Source organism: Melanerpes formicivorus, unplaced genomic scaffold (genome assembly GCF_026170545.1).
Source record: "Melanerpes formicivorus ecotype bairdi unplaced genomic scaffold, bMelFor1.0.p_v2 SCAF_81, whole genome shotgun sequence".
Classification (NCBI taxonomy): domain Eukaryota; kingdom Metazoa; phylum Chordata; class Aves; order Piciformes; family Picidae; genus Melanerpes; species Melanerpes formicivorus.
Genome location: NW_027142433.1, coordinates 536,925 through 561,237, shown reverse-complemented (window position 1 = coordinate 561,237; position 24,313 = coordinate 536,925). Strand labels below are relative to the sequence as shown.

At 46.6% G+C, this 24,313-nt stretch overlaps 1 protein-coding gene across 4 annotated transcripts in view; it reads right to left on the bottom strand.

Moving 5' to 3' along the window:
- DNM3 (dynamin 3) overlaps nucleotides 1-24,313 on the bottom strand; it is a 177,655-nt gene that overhangs the window by 14,094 nt on the left and 139,248 nt on the right. For all 4 annotated transcript variants that reach the window (XR_010990628.1, XR_010990629.1, XM_068164571.1 and 1 more), the window contains 3 exons: nucleotides 10,491-10,655; nucleotides 5,919-6,145; nucleotides 4,805-5,041 (listed from right to left, as the gene is read on the bottom strand). Coding sequence is in view for 2 of the 4 variants with exons in the window: in XM_068164571.1 (XP_068020672.1) it covers nucleotides 4,805-5,041; nucleotides 5,919-6,145; nucleotides 10,491-10,655 (629 nt within the window). In the remaining 2 variants the exon portion in view is untranslated. The remainder of the gene's footprint in view (nucleotides 1-4,804; nucleotides 5,042-5,918; nucleotides 6,146-10,490; nucleotides 10,656-24,313) is intronic.

The following is a 24,313-nucleotide window of genomic DNA, read 5'->3' as shown; positions in this document are numbered from 1 at the left end:
CTGCCTGTTTACAACCCCCCTTCAGGTAGCTGTAGACAGCAATAAGGTCACCCCTGAGTCTCCTCCAGGCTAAGCAACCCCAGCTCCCTCAGCCTCTCCTCATAGGGCTGTGTGCCAAGCCCCTCACCGACTTTGTTGCCCTTCTCTGGACATGCTCCAGCAAGTCAACCTCCTTCCTAAACTGAGGGGCCCAGAACTGGACACAGGGCTCGAGGTGTGGCCTAACCAGTGCAGTGTACAGGGGCAGAATGACCTCCCTGCTCCTACTGGCCACACTGTTCTTGATGCAGGCCAGGATGCCACTGGCCCTCCTTCCCTGGGGCAGGACCCTCAGAGAATAACTGACAGAAGCCTTGTGCTTTTGGGGTCCTTGGCCAGGTAGAGTGGGAAACATACGCAGGACGAGCAGTATCCCCTCTGTGGTGGGCTGGGGCTTTGCATCACCTGTGTGGCAGTATTTGATCACAGACAGGAGATGCAGGATAGATTAGTTATGCAGGACAGATCAGTTATCCTTTGGCTTTCCATTTGCTCTGAAATTCAGCAGGATTTTGAAATCCCTCCAGAGAGCATTTCTGTTTCTTTGCTTGTGTGGAACACTTCTGATTGCTGGTTATAACTTTCAAGAGGACAGATGGATGCTACTGCTGGACAGAGCTATGCTCTTCTGCTTGGGTGTTCAGACTGAGATCATCCAGCTCATCGTGTGAATGCTTTAAGGTGGGCACTTACTCGTCCTGCCAGAAGAGTCTGATGCAATACTGGGTTAGCATTTGGTTAGCATTTATGTTCCATTCAAAAATACAGCAGGGTGAGCTTTTAAGGCTGCAAGGCCAAACTTCGCAGAGAGGAGATTGCCAGGCTAAGGCAGGATAACTCTCTGGCCTTGCATGCCTGTACACTATGGCAGATTGTTATTAGAAGATCACATGCAATTTTTCCAAGGGATCCTCTTATCATTCAGTGCACAGGGCTAGACATTACAATAAATCTTTCCAAAGAACTCTAATCTGTGAAATGCATCACAGAAAGCTTAGTGGTTGGTACCTGCCCATCGCAGAGCTGAGCAGAGGCCGTGGGCCAGGAAGTGTCAGGCAGTGGTGCTTTCAGCAGTGCTTCTAGCTTTGTCTGGGAATTTCTAACTGTAACTACTGTCCAACATAAGTATTTCTTGTGGTGGGTTGGCAGAAGTATGTGTAAGCCATCAGGCTTACAATGTAGGTTAGCTACAAACACAACAGGCCATGGAATTAGCCTCGGTGGCATAATAAAACGTAGCTGCAGAGCAGCCACCCCCCTCCTGTGCTGGCTGGCTGTAGTTTGAATCAATTGTAGGCCGAGTCTGTGACTGTTCATGAGCAGCACAACATGAATTCCCTCCCTGCTGATTGCCTCACGTGTGAAGACCACCCTTAGTCCCCAGGGACTAAGCACTAGCAAGCCTGAGGGTGACACCAGTGTGCTCAAGGCCATTGATGTTCCTGCCTGCTGGAGCAGATGGTCCAGCCCTTCAAGGCCCCCATTTAACCAGGTCCCAGAGTTCCACATCACATGTGCTTAAATGGCAAAGTAAGTAATGCTCTCCATTCACTGGGAAAGGCTTCATGCATCCACAGTAGCACTGCAGAGCAGGACACAAGAGAGCAAAAGGGAGCGCCCTCCCACCCCCAATAACACCACGGACTCTGCTGCCAAGAGAAGAACATTTCCAATTCAATTGTTTTCTTTGTGGCAAAGCTGAAATTCCCATTCAGGACATTTAAAAGCCATAAATCAAGGCATCCACAGTAGAACTAAAATTGGTCAAGATCAGGCTTTCTAAACAGGCAGGCAAACACACATCATGGTGAGCTAAAGAGGTTCTAGTGCTAGCTCAAAGCCATTTTACTACAGCAGGCATACAGCTGCATTTTCTTTCAAAACACTACTGCAGCCTTTTAAGAGAGTGAGGGGACATCTAAATGCTGGCAGCAAGGAATATTTCACAAATCATATATGCTTTGGCATGGAGCCCTTAAAGCCAGGGGCCTTTACTCACAGGCTTTGCTGGGAGAGATCCACCCACCTCAAGTGGGATTATTTGAAAGAGGCATGTATCATGCACATAGTTTCTGTTTCCTTACAGAAATATTCAGAGCACATAACCCAAACCAGCTTTAGAATCAGAGCAAAGCTCCCCTGCCTCTTTTCCTTTCCCTGTACAGTAAGTGAGCAGCAGTGAGAAAATGCCAAGAGCCAACTGTTTCTGCACAGTTCTTTGAATGCTAATAAAGTGGAGGGAAGTATTATTTGAAGAGATGCTTCTCACTCTACGGTGCCCAGTTGCTCAAAGATGTGCTCAGTCACTCCTTGGAACAGGATGGGCCAAGTCTGACCCCGGAATGTGATTTTTCATTTTAAGGTGGAACAGGAGAAAACACAAAGCTTACATTTCTTCAGCATGTAAGGAGCTTCAGCTCCACGTGACAGTGACTGCCACAAAAAGATCCTCTGGCAAGCCAGATGAACTTTAAAAACATTCCTCTCAGGAAGCTAAACTATTTCCCTAGGTAGGAGAGATTCTGACTCCTCAAGGAGTCATTGCAGAAAATGGTGGTAGAGAGTCAGAGCACAGAGCCTCAGTTCAAAAACAAGTCACAGAGAAAGCTCAAGTTTCCACAAGAACTCTTCCTCAAAAGCCTTCCCCCCTCTTCCCTTCCCTTTCCTTTTAATATCTCAGACCCATTTTCTGAGTCAATTTCCTATGATCCTGCAAAGGCTGTTATTAAAACCAGACCAAGCGTAGCAGAAATTCCAGGGCTCAAAAGAAACATTTAATAGGCGCAGGAGCTGGCCACACTGTCCCCCTCAGGTGATTTCCCCTGCAGCCCCTTCCCTGGGATTTCCTCTCTCTGAGTTTAGTCAGCAGAAGAAACCTGAAGTTTCAGCAAAAAGGCAAAACCCTTCCTTCGTTCTCAGGCTGCTGAGAGTTTTCGTTTTATTTTTTCACATCTGAGGCTTTCATAGCTCTAAAACAGACATCTAGGATCCAGTCCAGCAGATGTGTATTGCAGATATTTTCTTCCACAAAAATGTCAGGCAGTCATACGCTCCATTATAGCTCCAGCTCCAGCACTGCACAAACACTGCCCTCCTTTATCAGCCGCTGCTCTGCGTGCCACCAGCGGCACTCCTGAGCCGAGCTGCTCGCAGGCTGCTTACCCGAGGGTCTCTTGTGCTCTAGAACATTCCCTCTCTGGTCTCCATCCCCCCTACCACTTTAGCACCAGACATGCTCTTGGCAAGGCAGCCTCGGGAAAGCAATGTTCATGCACAACCACGGCCAGGCAGGACAAAGGAGACATGCTCATTGAGATACAGCAGGAAGCTATGGTTCTCTCCAGCAGTACAACTGACGACACACTGGACCTCATTTCTCTGTCTAGGATGCAATTTATCCTCTGATAAAGGCACAGGGGAAACACTGGGGCCAGTGCCCTTCAGCCCAGTCCCAGGCTCTCCCAGCGAGGGGATGATGGTTGGGCTTCTTCCCTTTTGTACAAGGTTTAGTACCCAGAAAGACAGTCCTGGGTTGGTCCCCAGTGGTCCTACTGCAAGCAGCAAGATACCCACCAAGGTGAAAGAGCACACTTCATGGCTGGGCACTGATGCCATCTACAGCAAATACCCAGGAACACTTCCTTCCTCTGATAGACCTCTCTGATTTATTCCCCACGTTATAGAGTAACTGCACTAGGAACCGAGCCTCGGGTTTAGCTTGCGGACAACGGCAACAGATCTCCGCTCTCCAGAAGGAGGATTTTCCCCACAGGTTCTCTTCTCATTGCCATTTCTCAGACCATGTGCACGTTTTCCTCTCCTTTCCGTGTAACTGCTGAGGTTTGGGCTTTGTTTCTTTGTTTCTGCAAACTGTGACTAATTTTAATGTAACAGTTAATTTAGACTGGAGAAACCCCTTTGTTCCAGCATTGCCTCATCCACATCTCCCGAGTGAGGAAGTTACCAAAGCCCTCTGGTTTGGAGGCTTCCATATATAGATATGTATATTAATTATTTTTATATGAATGGTTATTTGTATGATTGTGAAGAGAAATATCAAGGACTTTTTTTCATGACAACTTATATTAAAAAGCAGTTCATGCCACACAAAATAATAAATTATGCAGAGCTACTTTAAAAAGTGCTGATAAATGGAAAGGGAAGAAAAGGAAATGATGTGGCCACAGAACTCCTGTCCCTTTACTGACCGCTTTGTGCCCTGTGAGCTACACTGCTAGCCAGCTGGGGACTCTTCTCAGCTGAATGCCAGTGACTTGCACTGTGGAATACAACTCAGAACACTATCAGCCTGTCACACTAGTTCTAGAGGATTGGTGTTGCTCTCTCCCAGAAGAGCCATTCCTCCTGCTGCTGAGGAGTCGGAACAGCAGAAGTGAGGAGCTGTACCCTTGCCCCAGCCTTGGTGGTGGGGTAGATGACCTCTCTGTGACTGTGAACCCCAGTGTGGGTAGGACACAACCAGAGGAGGGATTCTCAATATAAGAAATCTTGTGTCTCCCAACTGACTGGAAGGAACCAGAATGTTTTTTTTCCCCCATGAAAGCTCTTTCTGTTCCCCCCCAACTCCTGTCTGTGCTAAAACCTGGTTGCCCAAAATGTCTTCGCCTCGCTGCAGGGAGTGCAGTTTTGCTTTGTTGCAGAGACTCGCTCAGCCATGGTGCTCAGCTTCCCAAGCCAGTGCAGGACCGGTCTGTAGTGCTGGGGGGAGAGAACCATGCCCGCTGCCAGGGAGATCAGAGCTTACCTGGGGACGCTGGGAGGAGCCCGGGTCGGCCGAGAGGGAACCTGAGGAGGTCCTCCAAGGGCTTCGCCACCGCTGGGAAATGGAGGCAGTGGTCCTGGGCGGAATGGGACTGGGGGCGCCCCTGACTGAGGGCCAGGAGATGGGATGGCAGGAGCAGGTCCTCGGCCAGATAAAGGTCTGGTTGGGGGATTGTTTAATGTAGGCCTCCTTGGAGTTGAGGGACTTGTAGGTGGTGATCTAGCGAAACAGCAGAGATTTAAGACATTCAGAAGTTCAAGTCAGCTTCTGGGTGTTTTTCAACACAATAAAATACAATCAGAAATTAACCCCCTTTTTGTGCCTGTGGCAATCATTTGTTCTTGGTGTTGTCCTTTGCTGTCAGTGTCAGAGCATCACACTTACCTTTCCTCCAGCCTCATGATAGAAATAAACACTCAAGCAAAGAAGTAAATGTAAAGGATCAGAGTTCTAATAATGTTGAGTGGATATTCTAGGACATGGAACCTGAGATAATGAATTCTTAGAATTGTTTGAAAGAAGGGGCCTTGTGGATGCATGATTGGGGTGGCAGGAGCAGCTGCTTATGAAGGATGGGGCAAGCTATAAACTCTTTGGATGTCTTCTGCAAGGCAAATATCCTGTCTGTTGTTGTCTGTATCCACAGAATATATGTGGGAAATGTTTTGATTTCACTCACCAATGCCATAGTATCATAGAGTTTGTGTTAGAAGGAACCTCCAAAGGTCATCTAGTCCAACTCTCTTGTAGTGAGAAGGGACATCCTCCATTAGGTCAGGCTGCCCAGAGCCCTGTCGAGCCTGACCTTGAATGTGTCCAAGGGTCTCAACTACCTCCCTGGGCAACCTGTTCCACTGTTCAGCTACCCTCGTGGTAAAGAACCTCCTCCTAACCTCCAATCTAAATCCACTCTTCTCTAATTTAAAACCATTGTCCTGATCCTATCACCACAAGCCTTTGCAAACAGTCCCTCTCCAGCCTTCATGTAGCCCCTTCAGGTGTCAGTAAAGATCTAGAGGTACAGCTCCCACAGATGGGCAGGGAGGGAGCTGCTGCTGCCAATATCTGCCTGTCCTGGATTTCTGGGGACCCTTACCTGCGGGCCTGCTGAAGCCAGGAGTCATCGACAGGAGGGGGTGCAGGGGTTGAGACAGTGCTGGTGCTGATGTCCCCGATGATTGCTAGGGCTTCCTTCAGCGCTTGGTACATGCGGAGCATCTCGTCGCGCCTCTGCGCCTGCTCGGCAGACTCCTCCATCAGAGTGTTCTGGTCCTCAGAAGAATACAAGTGAGCCAAGAGCTCTGCGTTGATAAATTCCTTCACCTGTTTCATCAGACAAAACAAAACTCCAGCAAACAAATGAACAACAATAAAGACCTCCTGAAAATACTCTACCAAGCAAACCGAGTGTGAGATGCACAGAACCAGGAAAGACATTCTCTCACTGTAATTGGTCTGTCCTACTGCCACATCAGTTCTGCTGCTCATGCAGTTTTTGTTAGGTCAGATCAGGGACCTGAAAATGCTGAACTCGGACTGAGCTGATGGTGGAGCAGGCTGAGGTCTCACTGCAGCTGAGGGAAAGGCTGGCAGACATGGCTGGGCAGAGCAGCTGGAAATGGATAGAGAGGACCTTTCAGCAGCCGCTTCCAAGCAGACGGGCTCAACGCAGTTACAAAGCCACACCAGGAGCCAAGGACTCCCATCGTGAGGATAAGATGGGCTTGTGCAATAGCTCTATAATGCACTGTGCCCTTCTTTTGCTCTGTCTTTGAAACACTTTAAATGGTTGGAGTTAAGGTCTCAAGCTGTATGGTGACATCTATGCTTACAGTTCATTTGACACAGGCTTCCCAACCGCTCCCAGGAGCCAGCTGGCATTTTGGTCCAGTTCTGAAGCGCTGACTGAGAGGTAAGTGGAGGCTATTAGCTTTTCCATCAGATACTAAATTCTCCTGGGAATTTCCCAGCATTGTAACACCTCTGCCAATTATTTTCATAGCAACAGTTTACTTTACTGCAGATGGCATCTTTCTTCTCCAAAGACGCTGTCAGATTCTAAATATCCCATCCACAGGCTTTCAAACTGAAGGGGGAAGTCTCCAAGTAATCTGATTTACTGTATTGATTTCCTGCTATGCTTGCCCTGGTTATGGAAACCTGGGCTACATTAGGAGAGATAAAAAGCTAGAAGTACTCTGATTAAATAAGGCAGTGGCAAATAAACCAACTGCTGACCTACTAAAACCTTGCATTTGAGACTTTCATTGCTGTTCTGATCTCTTTCTCACCTGGCTTTTTGCTCTATAAAGCTTTTTAGAGCTGGAGATACTAACCATAATACATTCTCAAGATCCTGATTACATAAACCTGAGCTCCATTTGCAGATGGGCTTGTGCTAGTTCAGTACCATCAATTGAAATCCTAACATTTAGGCTGTGGCAATGTTTTTGTTCAGACAAGGATAAATAGGAGCAGTCAAGCTGCCCAGGCCTGGGACCCTTGGTGGTCACCTAGCAATGAAAAGAAGCCCAGGACAGACGTTAGAGGGAAACAAAACCACATTGTCTGGGCTGGGCTGTCATTTCCCATTCACGTATGACAGGAGATGCACAAATTCTCAGCAAAGCCTGCAAAACTTTTCCATGAGTCTCATGCTGTTTTCCAGTAGATGGTACTGATCAAGAGCCAGAGTACACTACTTTCCTCATGACTGCCAAACACTCCACATTAAAAACAGATATCCTAGTTAAACAGCATCACATTCTACTCGACGAAATGTGCGTTTCAATGGCAGCACTTCAAAAAAAAGAGTCATCATCCTAAAATTAGATTAAGGCCAGAGCTGATTGTAAAGGCATTGTTAAACCACAAATATCTGTTTGAAAATAATCAGCCTGTGGCAATTATCAAGAGAGATCACTGTCTGCCATTAGCAGGAGACTCAAGTAACTCCCTAAATTCTTCTGGAAGGGAAAGGCTGATGTGTTAAGGATGGCTCTGGGATCAACCTCCTGCCTTCTGCGATCGGATGCACTGTACTAGACAGAGGAAGATCTTCCACAACAGTCACTTTCTTCAGCTTGGAAAAAGAAGGGAAAGTGACATTTACTCACACCTCTGCTCCTTTCTAGAAAACAGAAAGCTTCAGAGGAACAGTTTCAAACATTTTCCTTCACAGACATCAGACCTGCAGTCAAACCTGAACCACAGCAAGCATCTGACACACCAATGCCCCAAAAGCCTGCCCTGTCCCTCTGGAGTGGGGTGAGATGGGCTGGAAACTTCCGTCCTCAGTGAGCAGACTACAATGTACATCACTGTCTCAAATGCAAACACAACCCATACCTTAAGCTCAGTAGTAACAAGGACTTTGGAGTTTTCCTACTCAGCCAAGATTACTGTAAGCGCTGCTTAAGGGGCACACACTGTCTAGCGTGAGGCCACCCTTCTGGTATGGTCTGTGATATCTGGGCACCCAGAAATGTGTGTTTTGTTTGGGCATATTTGAATTGCTAATGGTAACTCAATGCAGGTCTGTGTGGTAAATGTATTTTCTTTTAAGGTAATCAACATCCACCCTAAGGGCAGAATAAGAGATGCATTTGGAATACAGCAGTCTAGGCTTAGGCCTCAAAGTGTGCTCAGGGACAGCATCTAATTTTCTGTGTAGTGAGTTTGAATCTGATACTTCCCTTGAACTGTAAGTGCTCATTTGCAGGCCCACAAAGTAGAAAGTAAGTTCTAGGAGTACTTGGGAGGTTATGGTTGTCATGGAAACAAACTCTTTGGGATCGATTTGTTTCCAGCGTTTTGGAGGCAACGTGGTGGGGCAGCAGCAAGCACAGAATATGCTGATGCAGAGGGAGGGTGTTCTCACTGAACTGCTGGTGATGGGTTGGACTTCTGAAGACTCCAAGGAAAACACACACAACTGAGCAGGACCCACTGTTCATCACAGCTCCACTGCTTTCCAGCAATTTGCACACCATTTAGTTGTGGCTCAGCAGGCTCAGTCCAAGCATTTCTTTCTCTTTTTTAATAGCACCAATTTTAAAATCTGAATATTTGAGCTGTGTTTTCTGCTCTGGTACTTTACTGCCTATGTTGCACAGAAAAAAGTGTGTTAAAATTCGTAGTCTCACTCTTCACAACCCTTTAAAATGTTTTGATTCTTTGCCACAGATTGGAAGTCTAGGATTAAGGTGGACATCCTAGCTGTGTTTGGGCTTGCTGGTGAGCTAGGGACGATGAGGTCGGCTGAAAGGTGGATGATGTGGTAAGTCTGTTGTTTCTGTGTGCCATGGTCAGCCAGCATGACAGCTTTGATGACGTAACTAACAGCTGATGAGACTGAAATTACAAAATCTTACAGTATTCTGCTTCTGAGTAAAGCACACACTTCAGAGACTCTTAAGCTATTCCATATGAGGAGGTGAGTGGCAGAAAATTTAATGTCAGCTTTCAAAAGGAACTCCTCACTGAACTCTGCAGTTTATGAAATGAGAACTAAAGCCCAGCCTGAAGCTGTGCAAAGTCAAAGCAGCAAGCTGCTAGCTGTGATCTGGAAAGAGCAGAGCAAACACGCTCGCCCTTATAAAGTCGAGTGCCCGGCTGACTTCAGGACCAAAGGAACAGTTCCACTGCTCCCGTGTTCTTTTGTGGAAGTCCACACCCATGAGTCCATGTTCATTGGTAAAAAGGTACCCATGAGCAGAGCAGGATTGGGAGGCTGACTCCCCTGTGCCTAAAGAAATGGAATCTCTCTTGCTCTCATGTTATATGTACCAGGAAATTTCCTGCCCAACCACCTAAATCTTAAGTGCCACACAAATTCCACAGTGCTAATGAAATCCATCAGGCAAAGGCAGCCCTGAGTCAAAAGCAAATGCTACCCCTACCCAGATTTGTGTTACAGTGTATGGTAAGGACTGATAGTTTTGATGACCTGGCAGAAAAGGTGCTCCCCACAGCTAGCAGGAGCTGTGCTCTCCCCTGTTAATGCATGTGGTAGCAGTAGCATTAATATGAGGCTTAGCTTTCAGCAAGGCCCATTCCGACCTCTGACAGAAATGGCTTTGAGATCTCACTGGTGAATCACTGTGCTAGGATCTCAGCCTTCACCTCCTGGCATCTTCATATGTAAGAAAGGCACACACAGTAAATCAAACCACCACATCTGCTTAGCTAAACAGCATTATTCCTTGAAAATAGTAACCTGAAAATATAGAGAAACCCAAATAAAGCAGGAACTGCTTTAGGACACCATGAAAAGAAGGTGCAGGTTGAAGATCAAGCAAGCACAGCCCTGCTCTGATGCTTTCCCAACTCCTCATTCCTGTTACATCAAAAGCAAGACAGGATGAAAACAACAGCAAAATCATCCTTCATTTCCCTTTAAAAGCTAACATATTCTGATTAGGATATAATTAAACTCAATCTCTGTCATCTTGGAGTAGGCACTCAAGGCAGTGTGCCAGCCTTTCAGAGGGCTGCAGAACCTTCTGCTACCTTGCAAGATATTTTGTCTGCAAGTGTGGCATTTGTGGGAGCATGTTCTTCCTTTCAGAAGGTGCTGCTGCTGCTGCTATATTCAAGAATCCTGCATTTGAGAGAAAGAGATTACACAGGTCTGTTAAAACAAGTTAGAAGCCTTGCTGGTACCTACGTTATTGATCATGAGGTGCATGATTGTTTTGGGTATCAGGTCGCGGATACATTTGTTGATAATAGACATGTAGGAGTCCACAAGGTTTCGGATCGTCTCCACCTGTCTCTCCAGCTGGGGATCCATTGAAAAATTGTCTGCTTGGCCATTCTCCTCATTTTCAGTCTACACAGGAAAAAGAAGGGAAGAAAAGTCAAGACTTTCAGACGACAATAAACTGGAAATATACTGGGGGGGAATCTGGATTTACACTGAGTGATCCGGCAATGTAATTCATACAAAGAATGTCTGGAAGTTAAAATGTGAAGCACTGTCCTGTTCAGTGTCATGAAACCTGCACTTCTGGAGGTTCATGCAATATGAAATTGACAAAGTACATTACACATTTGCACACAGATTTTGTATTAAAGAGACTTTTCAGACCAAGGTGGCAAATGAAAGCCCAAGAAATTCTCTCAGCTTACTTACTGCAATACTCATTACCAAATCTTTTACCACTCAGACTCAGCCAGCCTGACCCATGCAGGAAAGCAGCACCATAAATCTGAATTTTGACTTTTACCCCCCTATGGCTAAAACCCATCCTTGTTATTTCAGACTGAGTCAGTTGTGACAAATTCCACAGTTTGGCCTCCAAGTTTGTTAGACGTGAGCAGCACCTACGTAAACAAAGGGTTTATGAAGCATAGCAGCAAAAGCATCCTTGGTTCCAGCGCTCAAGGCTCGGCATAACAGGCTGGATTACACATTAGAGGTCTCTTTTTAATTGGACAGAAAAAAAACCTTCTTTGTATGTAAACAGCTGACCTAATTAAAGAAAATAGCAGGAACTTTAACTGGAAGCTAAAAAGCTAAACACTTTGCTCTGCTCTGGCCTGTATAAATATAAGACAACCTGAAAAAAGGAAAGGAGCCTTTCAGTGAAAATCAAGCTGCTTTCTGAGGCTTGAAGATGCCAAAAGAATGAATTTTCAGACTGGAAAGCACAAAGAACAATGCTCCTTCCCTAAGCTGACATATAATACACCTCCCTGAAAATGACCACCAAAGCCATATTAGCACCAGCTATAAAATCTGAACCTGTTCTCTTGGTACCTGGCAACGTAACACAAAGAGAAAGTGCGTGCAAAAAGTGAGTAACGCAGAAACCAGAAATGGTTAGATACCAGCCAGACCCCTGTCAGCACAGCTCCCTTTACAACATAGTGTTTAGCTGCAATTTGCACAACTAGTGCTCCACAGATCTCTGCAGCAGCTGAAACCAGCAGCTACCCCACTAGAGAAGAGACCATTAGATCCAGACACCCAAACATGTCACTGAAAGAGGCTTTTCCCTGCATGAACTCCATTCTTGCTGGGCCAAAGGAGAGTCCCAGTTTCATCTCCTAATGCAATCATCTTCTGCTCACACAGCAATGTCAAGTAGACTGTTTTGTACTCACTCTTTGTAAACTGCAGCTTGATTATGGCCAGCGTAGGCTGGATGTGAGGAAGAAGTTCATCACACAAAGAGAGATTGGCCATTGGATTGGCCATTGCTGCCCAGGGAGGTGGTGGAGTCACTGTCACTGGAAGTGTTTAGGAGGAGACTGTACGATGCACTTGGTGCCATAGTTGAGTTGATCAGATGGTGTTGGGTGATAGGTTGGACTCGATCTCAAAGGTCTTTTCCAACCTGGTTAATTCTATTCTGTTCTAAGGGATGTAAACTCAATGACAGGAAGTTCCATCTCAACTTGAGAAAAAGCTCTTTTACTGTGAGAGTGACAGAGAGGCTGCCCAGAGAGGCTGTGGAGCCTCCTCTCTAGAATCTCCCAAACCTGCCTGTGTGACCCTCCCTAAGTGGTCCTGCTTTGCAGGGGGGCTGGCCTTGATCTCTGGAGGTCGCTTCCAACTCCCAGCATTCTCTGGTTCTATGATTAGTCCGGTCTAAATGAAATGCCAGCAGTCAGGATTTGTTAAGTCACAGTTTTGTTAAGAAATAATATCTAACAAACCATTGAGAAACAAAACTAAATGCTTGTAAAAGAAGTTTCAAGCGTTCAGATCATTTTCATTTACAAAGTACTTGGAAACCAGCTCACCTATGGACTTTAAAAGTAATAAGCAGTGCTTCCTTAAAACGCTGGGACCGGGGAAGACACTGAAAGAGCTCTGGATGGAAACAGCATTCTCAATCCTGTAACACCAGTAGACACACTGCCACATCACCCCTAATCACTCTGTTAATAAACTGCACATGCCAAAATGTCACAGCATGCAGATGGAGTATTTCCTTAGCCTCCATGTCTGAAAAGAAACCAACTGTACTTTCCCCTGCAAAATACCAAATAAATGGAAAATCAAACATCTATCATCTGCCCAAAGGTTTCAGCCAAGAAACTGCACTCTGAAAATGTCCCCTTCCCAGCTCCCCTGCACTGGGTTTCTCTCTCTTTCTTTTCTTTTCACTGTGTACAGAAAGTGTAGTTTGTCCATGGGTTTTGCCCCCTTTTCTTTCCGTTTTTGTTTTTGTTTTCCCCTTTACTGTTTAAATTACAGATCGCAGTAAGAGCTGGCCAAGCAGCAGAGTGACAGATGTTTATCATTATTCTCATCAAGAGAATGCAAAGTAAAAATAGTAATTTGTCTCTGATCTTTAAGGCAAAGGGTAACAGTCTGCAAACATTTAACCTTTTACATACAGGCTCATAGGTGCTATTTACAGACAGGGGACACTACTGCAGGACTCTGCCTCTTTGAAGCTGCAAGAGAGCTGCCTGCGTACTGTTGATGTATTGTCTCTGAAACAAAACAAGATCAGTCTTCCCTGAGTTTACAGTAATGTATTAGGAAAGCTTCTGGCCATAGGGTTCTTAATGATTTGATGTCTCAACTGAAGGCTTTTCATGCCAGAAACCATCTTGTTTGCATCACATCATGCAGATGGAAGTCTGCTTCTAACAGATTTCTGTGCCCTGCAGTACACCTACACACGTTACCAGGCTCTCTTTTGTAAGCTGTCTCTGCACTGTGCCAACAGCAACAGCTGAGAGTGAGGCTGCCCAGTGGAACTTGGCATCACAGGGTGACCCCAGGGATGTAGATGCCCTACCCCATCTTCAGGGCACCCTTTCCAAACAGCTGCTCCCCTCACTGAGCATCTCAGTGACGCTGCCTTTGGTGCAAGCCAGCCCTCAGCCCGAGTCCTTGCCATTCTGCATCCTGGAAAGGGCTGTACAAATACATTGCAATGAATAAATGCAAACCAGAATGAGCAGCAAAGCTCTTGCATCTCTCTGACCAATCCTCTACAGAACATTCATGAGGAACAGAAAAGGAGAATGGAGAAGCTGGAAATAGGAAGTAGGTGTCTGGTGGCCACCATCCCTTCAGTGCTCCTCATCCTTGAGCCAGAACTTGCTTGTTCTAACAGCAAGTATTGGCAATAGCAAGTGAGTATGGGCTAAGGTTTTGCTCAGCTGACTCTTGCTTCATGGTGCTGCTAGTTTTTGACAGGAATGGAATATTGTTATTATTACTACTACTACTACAACAAATTAACACAACTGCAACTTTAGAAACTTTCTTATGCCTCCAACAAAGAAATTATAGAAGACTCTAGACAGCCAAAAGCCAGGTAATGGAAGTAAGATTCATCCTGGAAAATTCAAATTCTGAGTATCTGATGAAAATTGACCAAGGCTGTGGTGAAGGGGTAGATATAAAAAATCACCACAAATGAAGGGAAGGTAACAAAAACCAGGAGGATGCTTCCATTTATACCTACGCACACATTGCTACAGAGAGAGGGTCCTACCCTTCTACCTTCTCTGCACTTCAGAAGAATTGCAGTAATTCCTATTCCTTATGCTCTGCAGCAGGTCTCACCACAAGCTTTGTGATCCTTGCATGGAGAGGTGCTAGTGAAACAAAGGCTGCATAATTGCTGCCCCTCTATCCTGCATTTAGATACCTTCTGTTTTCCAAATGTATTAAGGATTAATGGGTGTCACAGGAGTGAAGACTAAAAGCTGTATGTGAAATCCAAGCCACTTAAGTTCGTGGGGATTTTCCAGCTGGCTGCAGTGGGAACAGGGCCTCACCCTACACTTGCTTTTCTACCAAACAGTTACCAGGCTTCTGAAGACCATAAGCTCTCTGCTGCAAGAGGGACGGCTCAGTGTGGCACACAGGGATGCAGGCATGAGGGACTGTGTACAGTAAAAAAAGAGGGAAAAAAAAGGACCAGTACCTCACACTATCAGGCAAATATCCTTGATTGTGGGAACTGTAATCACGCTGAAGAGCATCCCAGGAAAAATTCAGAAGTGATTCCTTCTGAAATTGACAGTAAAACTGGTAACATACTGCAGCCAGTGCTGGGCTGGCCACACAGAGAGTGCAATGCTTCTAATTTCCATGATTTCATTACATTCAGGGCAGCTGCCAGCACATTTAAGAATGCCTTGTATAACATTCCTGATGTCAGTTCCAAGAAGGAGCATTTGTCTAGCATTTTCATGACAGCAGTGTATCGAGCAATTTTCTGTAATCAAAAAGGCATTCTATTAAAAATGATGAGAGGAAACAAACTGGAAGGTGGCTGACTAAAGGGTAAAAGTCAAAGCAGCAGCAAAGCAGTGCTCTGTATGCTAAGAGCAAGTCCATGGCTGCAGTGAGAAACCAACCATTCAAAAGCTGCTTTCATATCTTTGATCTACAAATGCAAGTTCCTAACAACCAGCACCACCTCAAAGTGAAGCATTCCCTCCAGACTCTGTTTGTTTTAATTCACAGCTGCAGAATTTATAATCTGCTTTATCTATTCCTATCCAAGTAGGTTTTTTCCCCTGCAATGCACCAACCCTCAGCACACTGCAGATGCCCTCTGCTTTCTCCTGAATCATTGCATCTGATTTCTTGATACACTTTCCTAACTGCAGCTCCATGCAGCTCATACGGTTTAGCTAAGCCGCTCTCAGCTGTACATAGTGTGCTTTTTGCCAGAGGACTGCTGAAACCACATGATGGCTTCCCACAGTGAGGTTTTCTTACTGGAAGGAACCACAACTAAATGACAATAGATTACTTTTGTGTATTTACAACAAAGCAAGCAGCGGAAAAAGAACACTTCCCGGGTAGCTTGGACTCCGTCCTTTTGCCTTGCAGAGGGTGACTCTGCCACACTCTTCCATGCTTTCAGCATCTCCTGACTTTGTACTGCTGTTGCCTTACTGAGCCACCCACAGCCTGCCCCTTTCAGCTCCCGAGCTTTCATTAGCAGCCTGGCAGCACTCTAAGCAGAGGTTACAATTCATCTTCCCATACACACACGGTCTCTCTCACTTCATACCCATGGAGAAGAAAGATATAGCCAGGCTGAGTTTAACTGAGAAGTATTTAACTTTCTGGATTAGTTTAAACAGTCATCTGCTTAGATTCTCCTTTGTGGTTGCAGACATTGTACAGTACAAACTATTAGCTAAAACCTTCTGCTGAATTACACCCTGCTCCTCAGATATTTACATAGCTCCAACCACCCCAAACATCCAAACCCCACGTGAGGCTCTCCCCCTGCCTTCCTCACCCAAGAAGCTGTTTTGGAACTATGAGACAGAAAGGAAAGGATTACCAGAACTCTGACACATTTGGAGTTACTTTTGTCATAATAGTTCTTAACAGGTTGCCAACTAGTCACATGGCATCAGTCCAATCTCTCTTTAGAGCAGGGAGTCCGATCTCATGGGTAAGGTATTACCATTAGATGTCACACCTTTCAGCCTGCAGAAGAGCTTTTTGACACAGTCTCAAGTGACATTTTCACTATGGAAGTGAGCTCTCCTGCAGTTATTGGTTGGATGCTCACTTCCATAGAAAAGCTGCCAGTGGTTCACTGCCCAACAGGAAAACACTACCAAGAGGACTTTCATATGGGCTGTAATTTTTAATGTGCCTATCAATGCCTTAATGCTCAGGATGGTGGATTATAGTCTGTGCTTATTACATTTACAGATGAGAAGAAACTAGAAAGGGAAGTAAATATGTTAGATGGCAGGATCAGAGTTCACAATGATCTGGATAAATAGGTTAAAAAATCTAGATTAAATTGATTATGAATAGAAAATACTCAACTTGGTCAGGAGTAAGTCAGTTATAAACGTACAGCATGAGGGTAGCCACTTAAAGAGCAGAAGGAAGACTGTGGCTGCAGTGCAATGTAAACAGAGCATTGGTCAACAACATCTTGCTGTTAAGAAATCAGTACAAGGATTGTGCGTCCTATTCTGCTTATTCACACAAGGAGACATTTGTGGCACCTTCTGAAGGGAAACTATAGCAGATGATGACTATGATGTAGTCGCCATCTCAGAAACTTGGTGGGACAACACCCACGATTGGAGTGCTACACTGGGGGGCTACAGGCTCTTTAGGAGAGACAGGCGAGGGAGAAGAGGAGGAGGGGTGGCTCTGTATGTTAGGGAGTCACTCTCTGCCACACAACTTGAGGTGGAAGATGAGGGAGTTGAGAGCCTGTGGGTTAAAATCAGAGGGCAGCCTAACAAATCTGACATCCTGATTGGAATCTGTTACAGACCACCCAACCAGGATGAGGAGGCTGATGAATTATTCTACAAGCAACTGGAGGCCATCTCAAGATCATCAGATCTTGTCCTTGTTGGTGACTTCAACCTCCCAGATATCTGCTGGGAACTTAATTCAGCAGGGAGGAGGCAGTCCAGAAGATTCCTGGAGTGCATGGAGGACTGCTTCCTGACACAGCTGTTAAGCGAGCCTACCAGGGGCCAGGCTCTGCTTGACCTGCTGTTCTGCAGTAGGGAAGGGCTGGTGGGAGAGGTGATGGTGGGAGGCTGCCTAGGGTGCAGTGACCACGAGAGAGTGAAGGTTTCAATATGCAGGGAGCTAGGGAGGAGCACCAACAGAACCTTCACCTTGGACTGCAGGAGGGCAAACTTCAGCCTGTTTAAGAAACTTGTCTGCAAAGTCCCCTGGGTACCAGCCCTCATGAACCAAGGGGTTCAGGAGGGTTGGACCTACTTCAAACAGGAGCTCTTGAAGGCACAGGAACTGGCGGTTCCCACGTGCCGGAAGGCAAGCCGGCGGGGAAGGCGACCAGCCTGGATGAGCAAGCAGCTCCTGGAGGATTTAAGGGGGAAGAAGAGGCTGTGTCACCTTTGGAAGGAGGGGAAGGCTTCTCGAGGTATGTTCAAGGAAGCTGTTAGATTATGTAGGAATAAAATTAGGGAGGCTAAGGCCCAGCTGGAACTGAAGCTGAACACCTCAGTCAAAGACAATAAAAAGCACTTTTACAACTATATTAACAATAAGAAGAAGGGCAGGAAGAACCTGCACTCCCTGGTGGACCTGGAGGGGAACACGGTGACTGAAGATGAGGAGAAAGCTGAGGTCCTGAACACCTTCTTTGCCTCAATGTTTAACAGCAAGGCAGGAGGAGTTCAGGACGAGTGGCCTCCGGAGCTGGGCAATGGGGTCGGGGAGCAGTGTAGTGCCCCGGTAATCCATGAGGAATTAGTTCGGGACCTGCTGAGTCACTTGGACACTCACAAGTCCATGGGACCGGATGGGATCCATCCTAGGGTGCTGAGAGAGCTGGCAGATGTGCTAGCTAGGCCACTCTCCATCATTTTCCTCCAGTCCTGGCTCACAGGTGAGGTCCCAGATGACTGGAAGCTGGCCAAGGTGGTTCCCATCCACAAGAAGGGTTGGATGGAGGAACCTGGAAACTCCAGGCCTGGCAGCCTGACCTCAGTGCCAGGGAAAGTGATGGAGCAGATTATCCTGGCGGCAATAACTGCACCTGAAGGATGGCCAAGGGCTCAGGTCCAGCCAACGTGGATTTAGGAAGGGCAGATCCTGCCTCTCCAACCTGATCTCTTTCTATGATCAGGTGACTGCCTGGTGGATGTGGGGAGGCCTGTGGATGTGGTCTGCCTGGACTTCAGCAAGGCCTCTGACACCGTCCCCCACAGCAAACTGCTGGCTAAGCTGTCAGCCCCTGGCTTGGACCACTACACTCTGTGCTGGGTTAGGAACTGGCTGGAGGGCCGGGCCCAGAGAGTGGTCGTGAACGGTGCCACATCCAGCTGGCAGCCAGGCACCAGTGGTGTGCCCCAGGGATCAGTGCTGGGCCCTGTCCTCTTCAACATCTTCATCGATGATCTGGATGAGGGGGTCGAGTCAGTCATCAGCAAGTTTGCAGATGACACCAAGTTAGGAGCAGATGTTGGTCAGTTAGAGGGTAGAAAGGCTCTGCAGAGGGACCTCGACCGACTGGACAGATGGGCAGAGTCCAATGGGATGGCATTCAACAAGTCCAAGTGCCAGGGGCTGCACTTTGGCTACGGCAATCCCATGCAGAGCTACAGGCTGGGGTCGGAGTGGCTGAGAGCTCCCAAACAGAGAGGGACCTGGGGGTGCTGATCAACAGCCGCCTGAATATGAGCCAGCAGTGTGCCCAGGTGGCCAGGAGGGCCAATGGCATCCTGGCCTGCATTAGGAACAGTGTGGCCAGCAGGAGCAGGGAGGTCATTGTGCCCCTGGACTCTGCTTTGGTTAGGCTGCACCTTGAGTCCTGTGTCCAGTTCTGGGCCCCTCAGTTTAAGAAGGACATCGAAACACTTGAAGGTGTCCAGAGAAGGGCAACAAGGCTGGGGAGAGGCCTTGAGCACAGCCCTGTGAGGAGAGGCTGAGGGAGCTGGGGTTGCTTAGCCTGGAGAAGAGGAGGCTCAGGGGTGACCTCATTGCCCTCTACAACTACCTGAAAGGTGGTTGTAGCCAGGAAGGGGTTGGCCTCTTCTCCCAGGCACCCAGCACCAGAACAAGGGGACACAGTCTCAAGCTGCGCCAGGGGAGGTTTAGACTCGAGGTGAGGAGGAAGTTCTTCACCCAGCGAGTTGTTCGTCATTGGAACGGGCTGCCCAGGGAGGTGGTGGAGTCATCGACCCTGGAGGCGTTCAAGGGGAGATTGGACGTGGCACTTGGTGCCATGGTCTGGCCATGAGGTCTGTGTTGATAGGTTGGACTCGATGATCCTCGAGGTCCTTTCCAACCTAAGTGATACTGTGATGATGCTCAGGGGTGAAAAGAAAAGCTAAGATCAGTTGGGACTGATGAGTTCAGAAGAAACCACCTGTGGAAGGTGAAAGATTAATGTCTTTGCAGGTAGGAAAAGATGTCAAACAAATGTGTGGCTGGTGTTACATGGTAGGAAAAGTGAATCACAGAAACAGATGGACAAGGAAAGCTGCAGAATCTCCTCCAAAGACTAGGCCAAGATTCCTCAGGGATAGCAGAGATCCCTACAGAGACCATGCCTTGAGGCAGGGGAAGAACTAAACCTCTTAGAGCCCTTCCATGCAGCGGGCTGCAGGGTGGCATGAAATTACAGTCTCACAACCCTGCAAGAGAAAAGGTGTTTCTGAAAGGGCAGACATTACAACATCTCCTACTTGTTGCTGTGAGGAAAAATCAAATGAAAGAGAAAGCATTGTCATGGCTAGCTATCTCCCCTCAGAGAACCCATGCTCCAGTTCCACCATTTGCTGCCATGTACATCTCTCACACAAAGGACTTTTATATAACACTCCCTGCGCTGCAAGTTTTGATTCAGGGCCAACAGCTGCTTCATGCCGTTCAGAACAGACTGCTGGACAAGGGAAAGCAGAAAGAAGCTGGCATAAAGAAAACAGCACCTTTGTTTATAAAACAAATAGTACTTTGGAATTTGCAAACTTCTCAGTCAAAGAATTTCCTTGTCATAACAACCCATGAAGTGCCCCATGTTTATAAGAGCATATTAGAAAAAAAGCTAATCTGGGATGTGAGATGTTGCTGGTGAGATATTTGCCATTATTTCAGTGAAGGAGGCCAGCAGAGATCAGAAAGTCTCAAATAATGGTGAGTCACGATGATGAAGAGTTGAAATGTGATGACTAGCCCAGAACACGTTCAGGCTGAAATTTATGGTGCTCTTTTTAGCAAATGGATGGACTACATTCCCAGAGACCACCGTCTGGTCCAGCAAGGGACATCATTTGTGAAGGGACCGGGATCAGTTTCTTGTGAGAGGAGGTAATCAATGGGTGGAGGCCTCAACTGGACCTCTGAAGATTAAAGGATTAAAGTTGCTGGCTGTGGGATGCAGTTCCCCTAAGAAAGGAAACAAACAGAAGCCTTGGAGCTTCTACCAAAGATGATGAAAACAGAAAGTAGGAGAATTAGTCATCCGTGATGCTGACCAGAGAAGTATGAAGAGTCATCATGAGGGCTGAAATAACACCTTGCCTTTCATCTCAGTTATCTACCTCCTTACCAAAACCATTCTTAGATGAAACACTGACAGAACTGATCACTGTTGAGGACTTATACTTTGCAGTAACCAGGCAAGAGAGTCACTAACAATACCTTCCTGATTCCACTGACAGTGCAGAAGTCTTGGCTGTCCCTTATAGGAATTGTCTTATTTTATGAGAGGAAAATGGGGCGAGTAAGTGCTCAGTGCATGGACAGTGGCTTGGTGAAACACATTGCCCAAGCTTACCTGTTTAAAGCACACCTTGGGATGTCACCTGTCCAAGTGTAGAATACACAAGAGTTGGATGGTGTTCACAAAATATGACCATTTTAAAGGTAGGCACCCAGAATAAAGGATAAAAAAATGCCACCTTTCCCTAGATCTTGTACTGAACCACTATTCAGTGTCCCACTTCATTCCTTCCAGCTGAGATGGTAACATTTGGGTATTCAGCAGCCTGGTTCTGAGGCACTGAGTGCAGGAGGAGAAGGGCAGCGTGTGTCCCTGCCTTGCAGCAGGGGAGCTCTGCACAGCGTCCAGTGCAGGGGCTCTGTAAATGACAGCCTGGCCTTTTAGTTGATCTACTGTGATGTGTCACCTGGAACTGCACTTCCCCATAATTAATGATGTCTAGGAAAATACTCTGAAATTCTCCTCTGATAAGCACCTGGACAAACTGGATGTTTCCTCTCCGAGAGGCAGAGAGAACGCTCAACTGTGCTCACCCCCACACCCCTCAAGCCATGAGAAGTACCAGATCCATCTCTGCTGGGCCAGACTAAGCCCTGGTTCACCACAAGCTCAGCACAGCACCGACAAATGATCTCCACAGTAAATGATGCAAATCAGAAATGTCAGCGTGTTCCCAAATTCCTCACTTAATCTTATTGCCAGTTGTGTAGTCTGGATAATCAGTAAATAAATCCCTCTAACTTAGCTCCAATCCTTAGGGGCTGGATACACAGAGAGCACTTTAATTCCTTCTCCTTAACCTTCCCAGCTCTAAACAAAGCCATTTCCTACTTTTCTTAGTGTCTGATTTTTCCACTGGCCTCTGCAACACCTGATTTAGCAGCAATGATTTCTCACTTGTGATTTCTGCTTTGAACTGGCATTGTTCTTTCTGCTCACACATATGCTTGCTGGAACAGCACGAATCAGCAAGATTTAAAACCTCCCATTCTCAAGTTTGAAGCCCCTAAAGGGAAATAGCAGTTGTGATGCCAAGGAACACAGTCGTACATTATTTGACTTTTCCTCAGCCAGGCTGACAGCAGAGAGGGAGGGAGGGCGGAAGGAAAGGGGAAGGGAGAGGAAGATGGCATTTTAATAGCACCCACACTGATTTCACACAGTTGGATCACTGTGCTCTGGAGCGGCACCATTTCCTTTCCCCTCTGCCTCATATTCCGGCAGCACTGCTAAGCCAGGCTCTACAGGAAGGATTCTCAATCTTTTTCTCCCAGCGTGAGCCACATCTTAGTGCTGACATCTGTCTTGTGGATGCCTTCCCCTCTACATTATCTGGTTAGCCCACCCTTTACCCCGAGTTTTGACAGACCCTCACCTTGAACCCCAGGTCAGGCACAGAGCACCCCACCCGCATCCCAGATGGGACTATGTGGGGCAACAGTCCTGCCCCGAGATGGGATTGTGTCCCCCAGCTCTTGCCCTACTTCTCACAGTCCCTGTAGCAGTAACTGTTTATCTGAAAAGAGTTAATCACAGGAATGCATTTAATCTAATTTAGCAAGTGAATATACAGGAACTACCAGCACCTTACACAGACCAATCTACCTTCCTCAGCTGTTAGTCATATGCCAAACATATCTTGGACACATTTCATTTGGTGATTTTGGTCCTAAGATTCAAAGCTCTCATACACATTAATGGGCTTTCCATAAGCCCTCCCTCCAGCAGAGAGGCAGTGGTCTACAAATCCAGGCAGGTACTCTTACCCCAGTAGAGCACCAAAGATCACCCATCAGCCACACTCCCCTCTTAAAACTACTGGAAGTTTGCAGCAAACACTTGAACAGCAACATTCATAGCTGAAAGGAGGTTGTAGCCAGGTGGGGGTTGGTCTCTTCTCCCAGGCAACTGGCACCAGAGCAAGAGGACACAGTCTCAAGCTGTGCCAGGGGAAGTTTAGGCTGGATGTTAAAAAAAAGTTCTTCCCAGAAAGAGTAATTGGCCACTGGAATGTGCTGCCCAGGGAGGTGGTGGAGTCACCATCCCTGGAGGTGTTTAGGAAGAGCCTGGATGAGGCACTTGGTGCCATGGTTTAGTTGACTGCATGGTGTTGGGTGATAGGTTGGACTTGATGATCTTGAAGGTCTTTTCCAACCTGGTCTGGTCTGGTCTGGTCTGGTCTATTCTATTCTATTCTGTTCTATTCTATTCTATTCTAGTAGTAGAAGAGCCTCAAAACAGATCTGAAAGCACCAAGAGCTTTACTGAGGTGTTACAAAGGAAAGTCCAAAGGGAAGTCCATCCAGGAGCATTTTGGATTCATGTCATGAGAATGGAAACGGAGAATTATTGGGAGAAATTATTTTCAGGAGAAGAAATCAGTTGTGAGCAGTTGTGTGCTGCCCCTAATCTTGGGCCAAATGAAGCTAGGTATTGCTTTATGACAAGGCTTCTCTTCTATATAAATAAGCCAAAACCTTCCCAAGTATTCTACAAAGTCAGTAGACAATGAAAAATTTTTGGTTTCCCCTCCCTAAAATGAAAGCAAAGGTGAGATTCTGGTACGACAGCACACGTCTGTAACCAACAACCGCCTCGTGTTCTTGGTCACTCTGTCCTCCTCTCTATGGGGAAGTTAAAGGACATCCAGCTGGAGGTCCAAGCAGACACAATATGGAGTTTACCCCTGCAGGTAAGGTCACCTGGCCTTACAGTTGCCACACACAACCCTAACCTTGCACTTCAGTTGGATATTTTCGCAGATTAACTACCTGTGGCACTTTCACTTCTGTTGTTGTCATCAGCAAATGGTCAAGTTGAGACTCGTTTGACATGTCTCATTTTGCAGCTCTTGCGCAGCCATCAAGGAACCCCATGCTCTGTGGTAGCACAATGAAAATGGAACTTGTTTCAGACAGGTGACACTCAGCTGTGAACACACTCCCCAGGATCAGAAGAGTTCTTGTCAAGAGGAGAAAATTCTGCCACACCACTAGGACTAGCCTTCTCTCTTAGAGGGTTTATGTCTGCTGAGCAAAGCTGGCTGGTACGAGCAGTGCTTTAACTTATCATCCCCAATGACTCAGTGCCTCACAGATACAACAGTTTCACTCTTCTTCCCTTATGGTTCTATTTTAAAATGTTTTCTGTAATAAAAGTATTGTGAGATGGCTAAGTCCAAGGGCAGGCATGGAACTTGAACTCATGGCTTAGAGGTGAGACTGTTCTCAACCGAGCCAAAGTGACACATCCATAATACGCTTTCAAGGTTTTTAGAGAGCTCTGTCATGATCTAAAAACACTAAGTCTTTGTGGT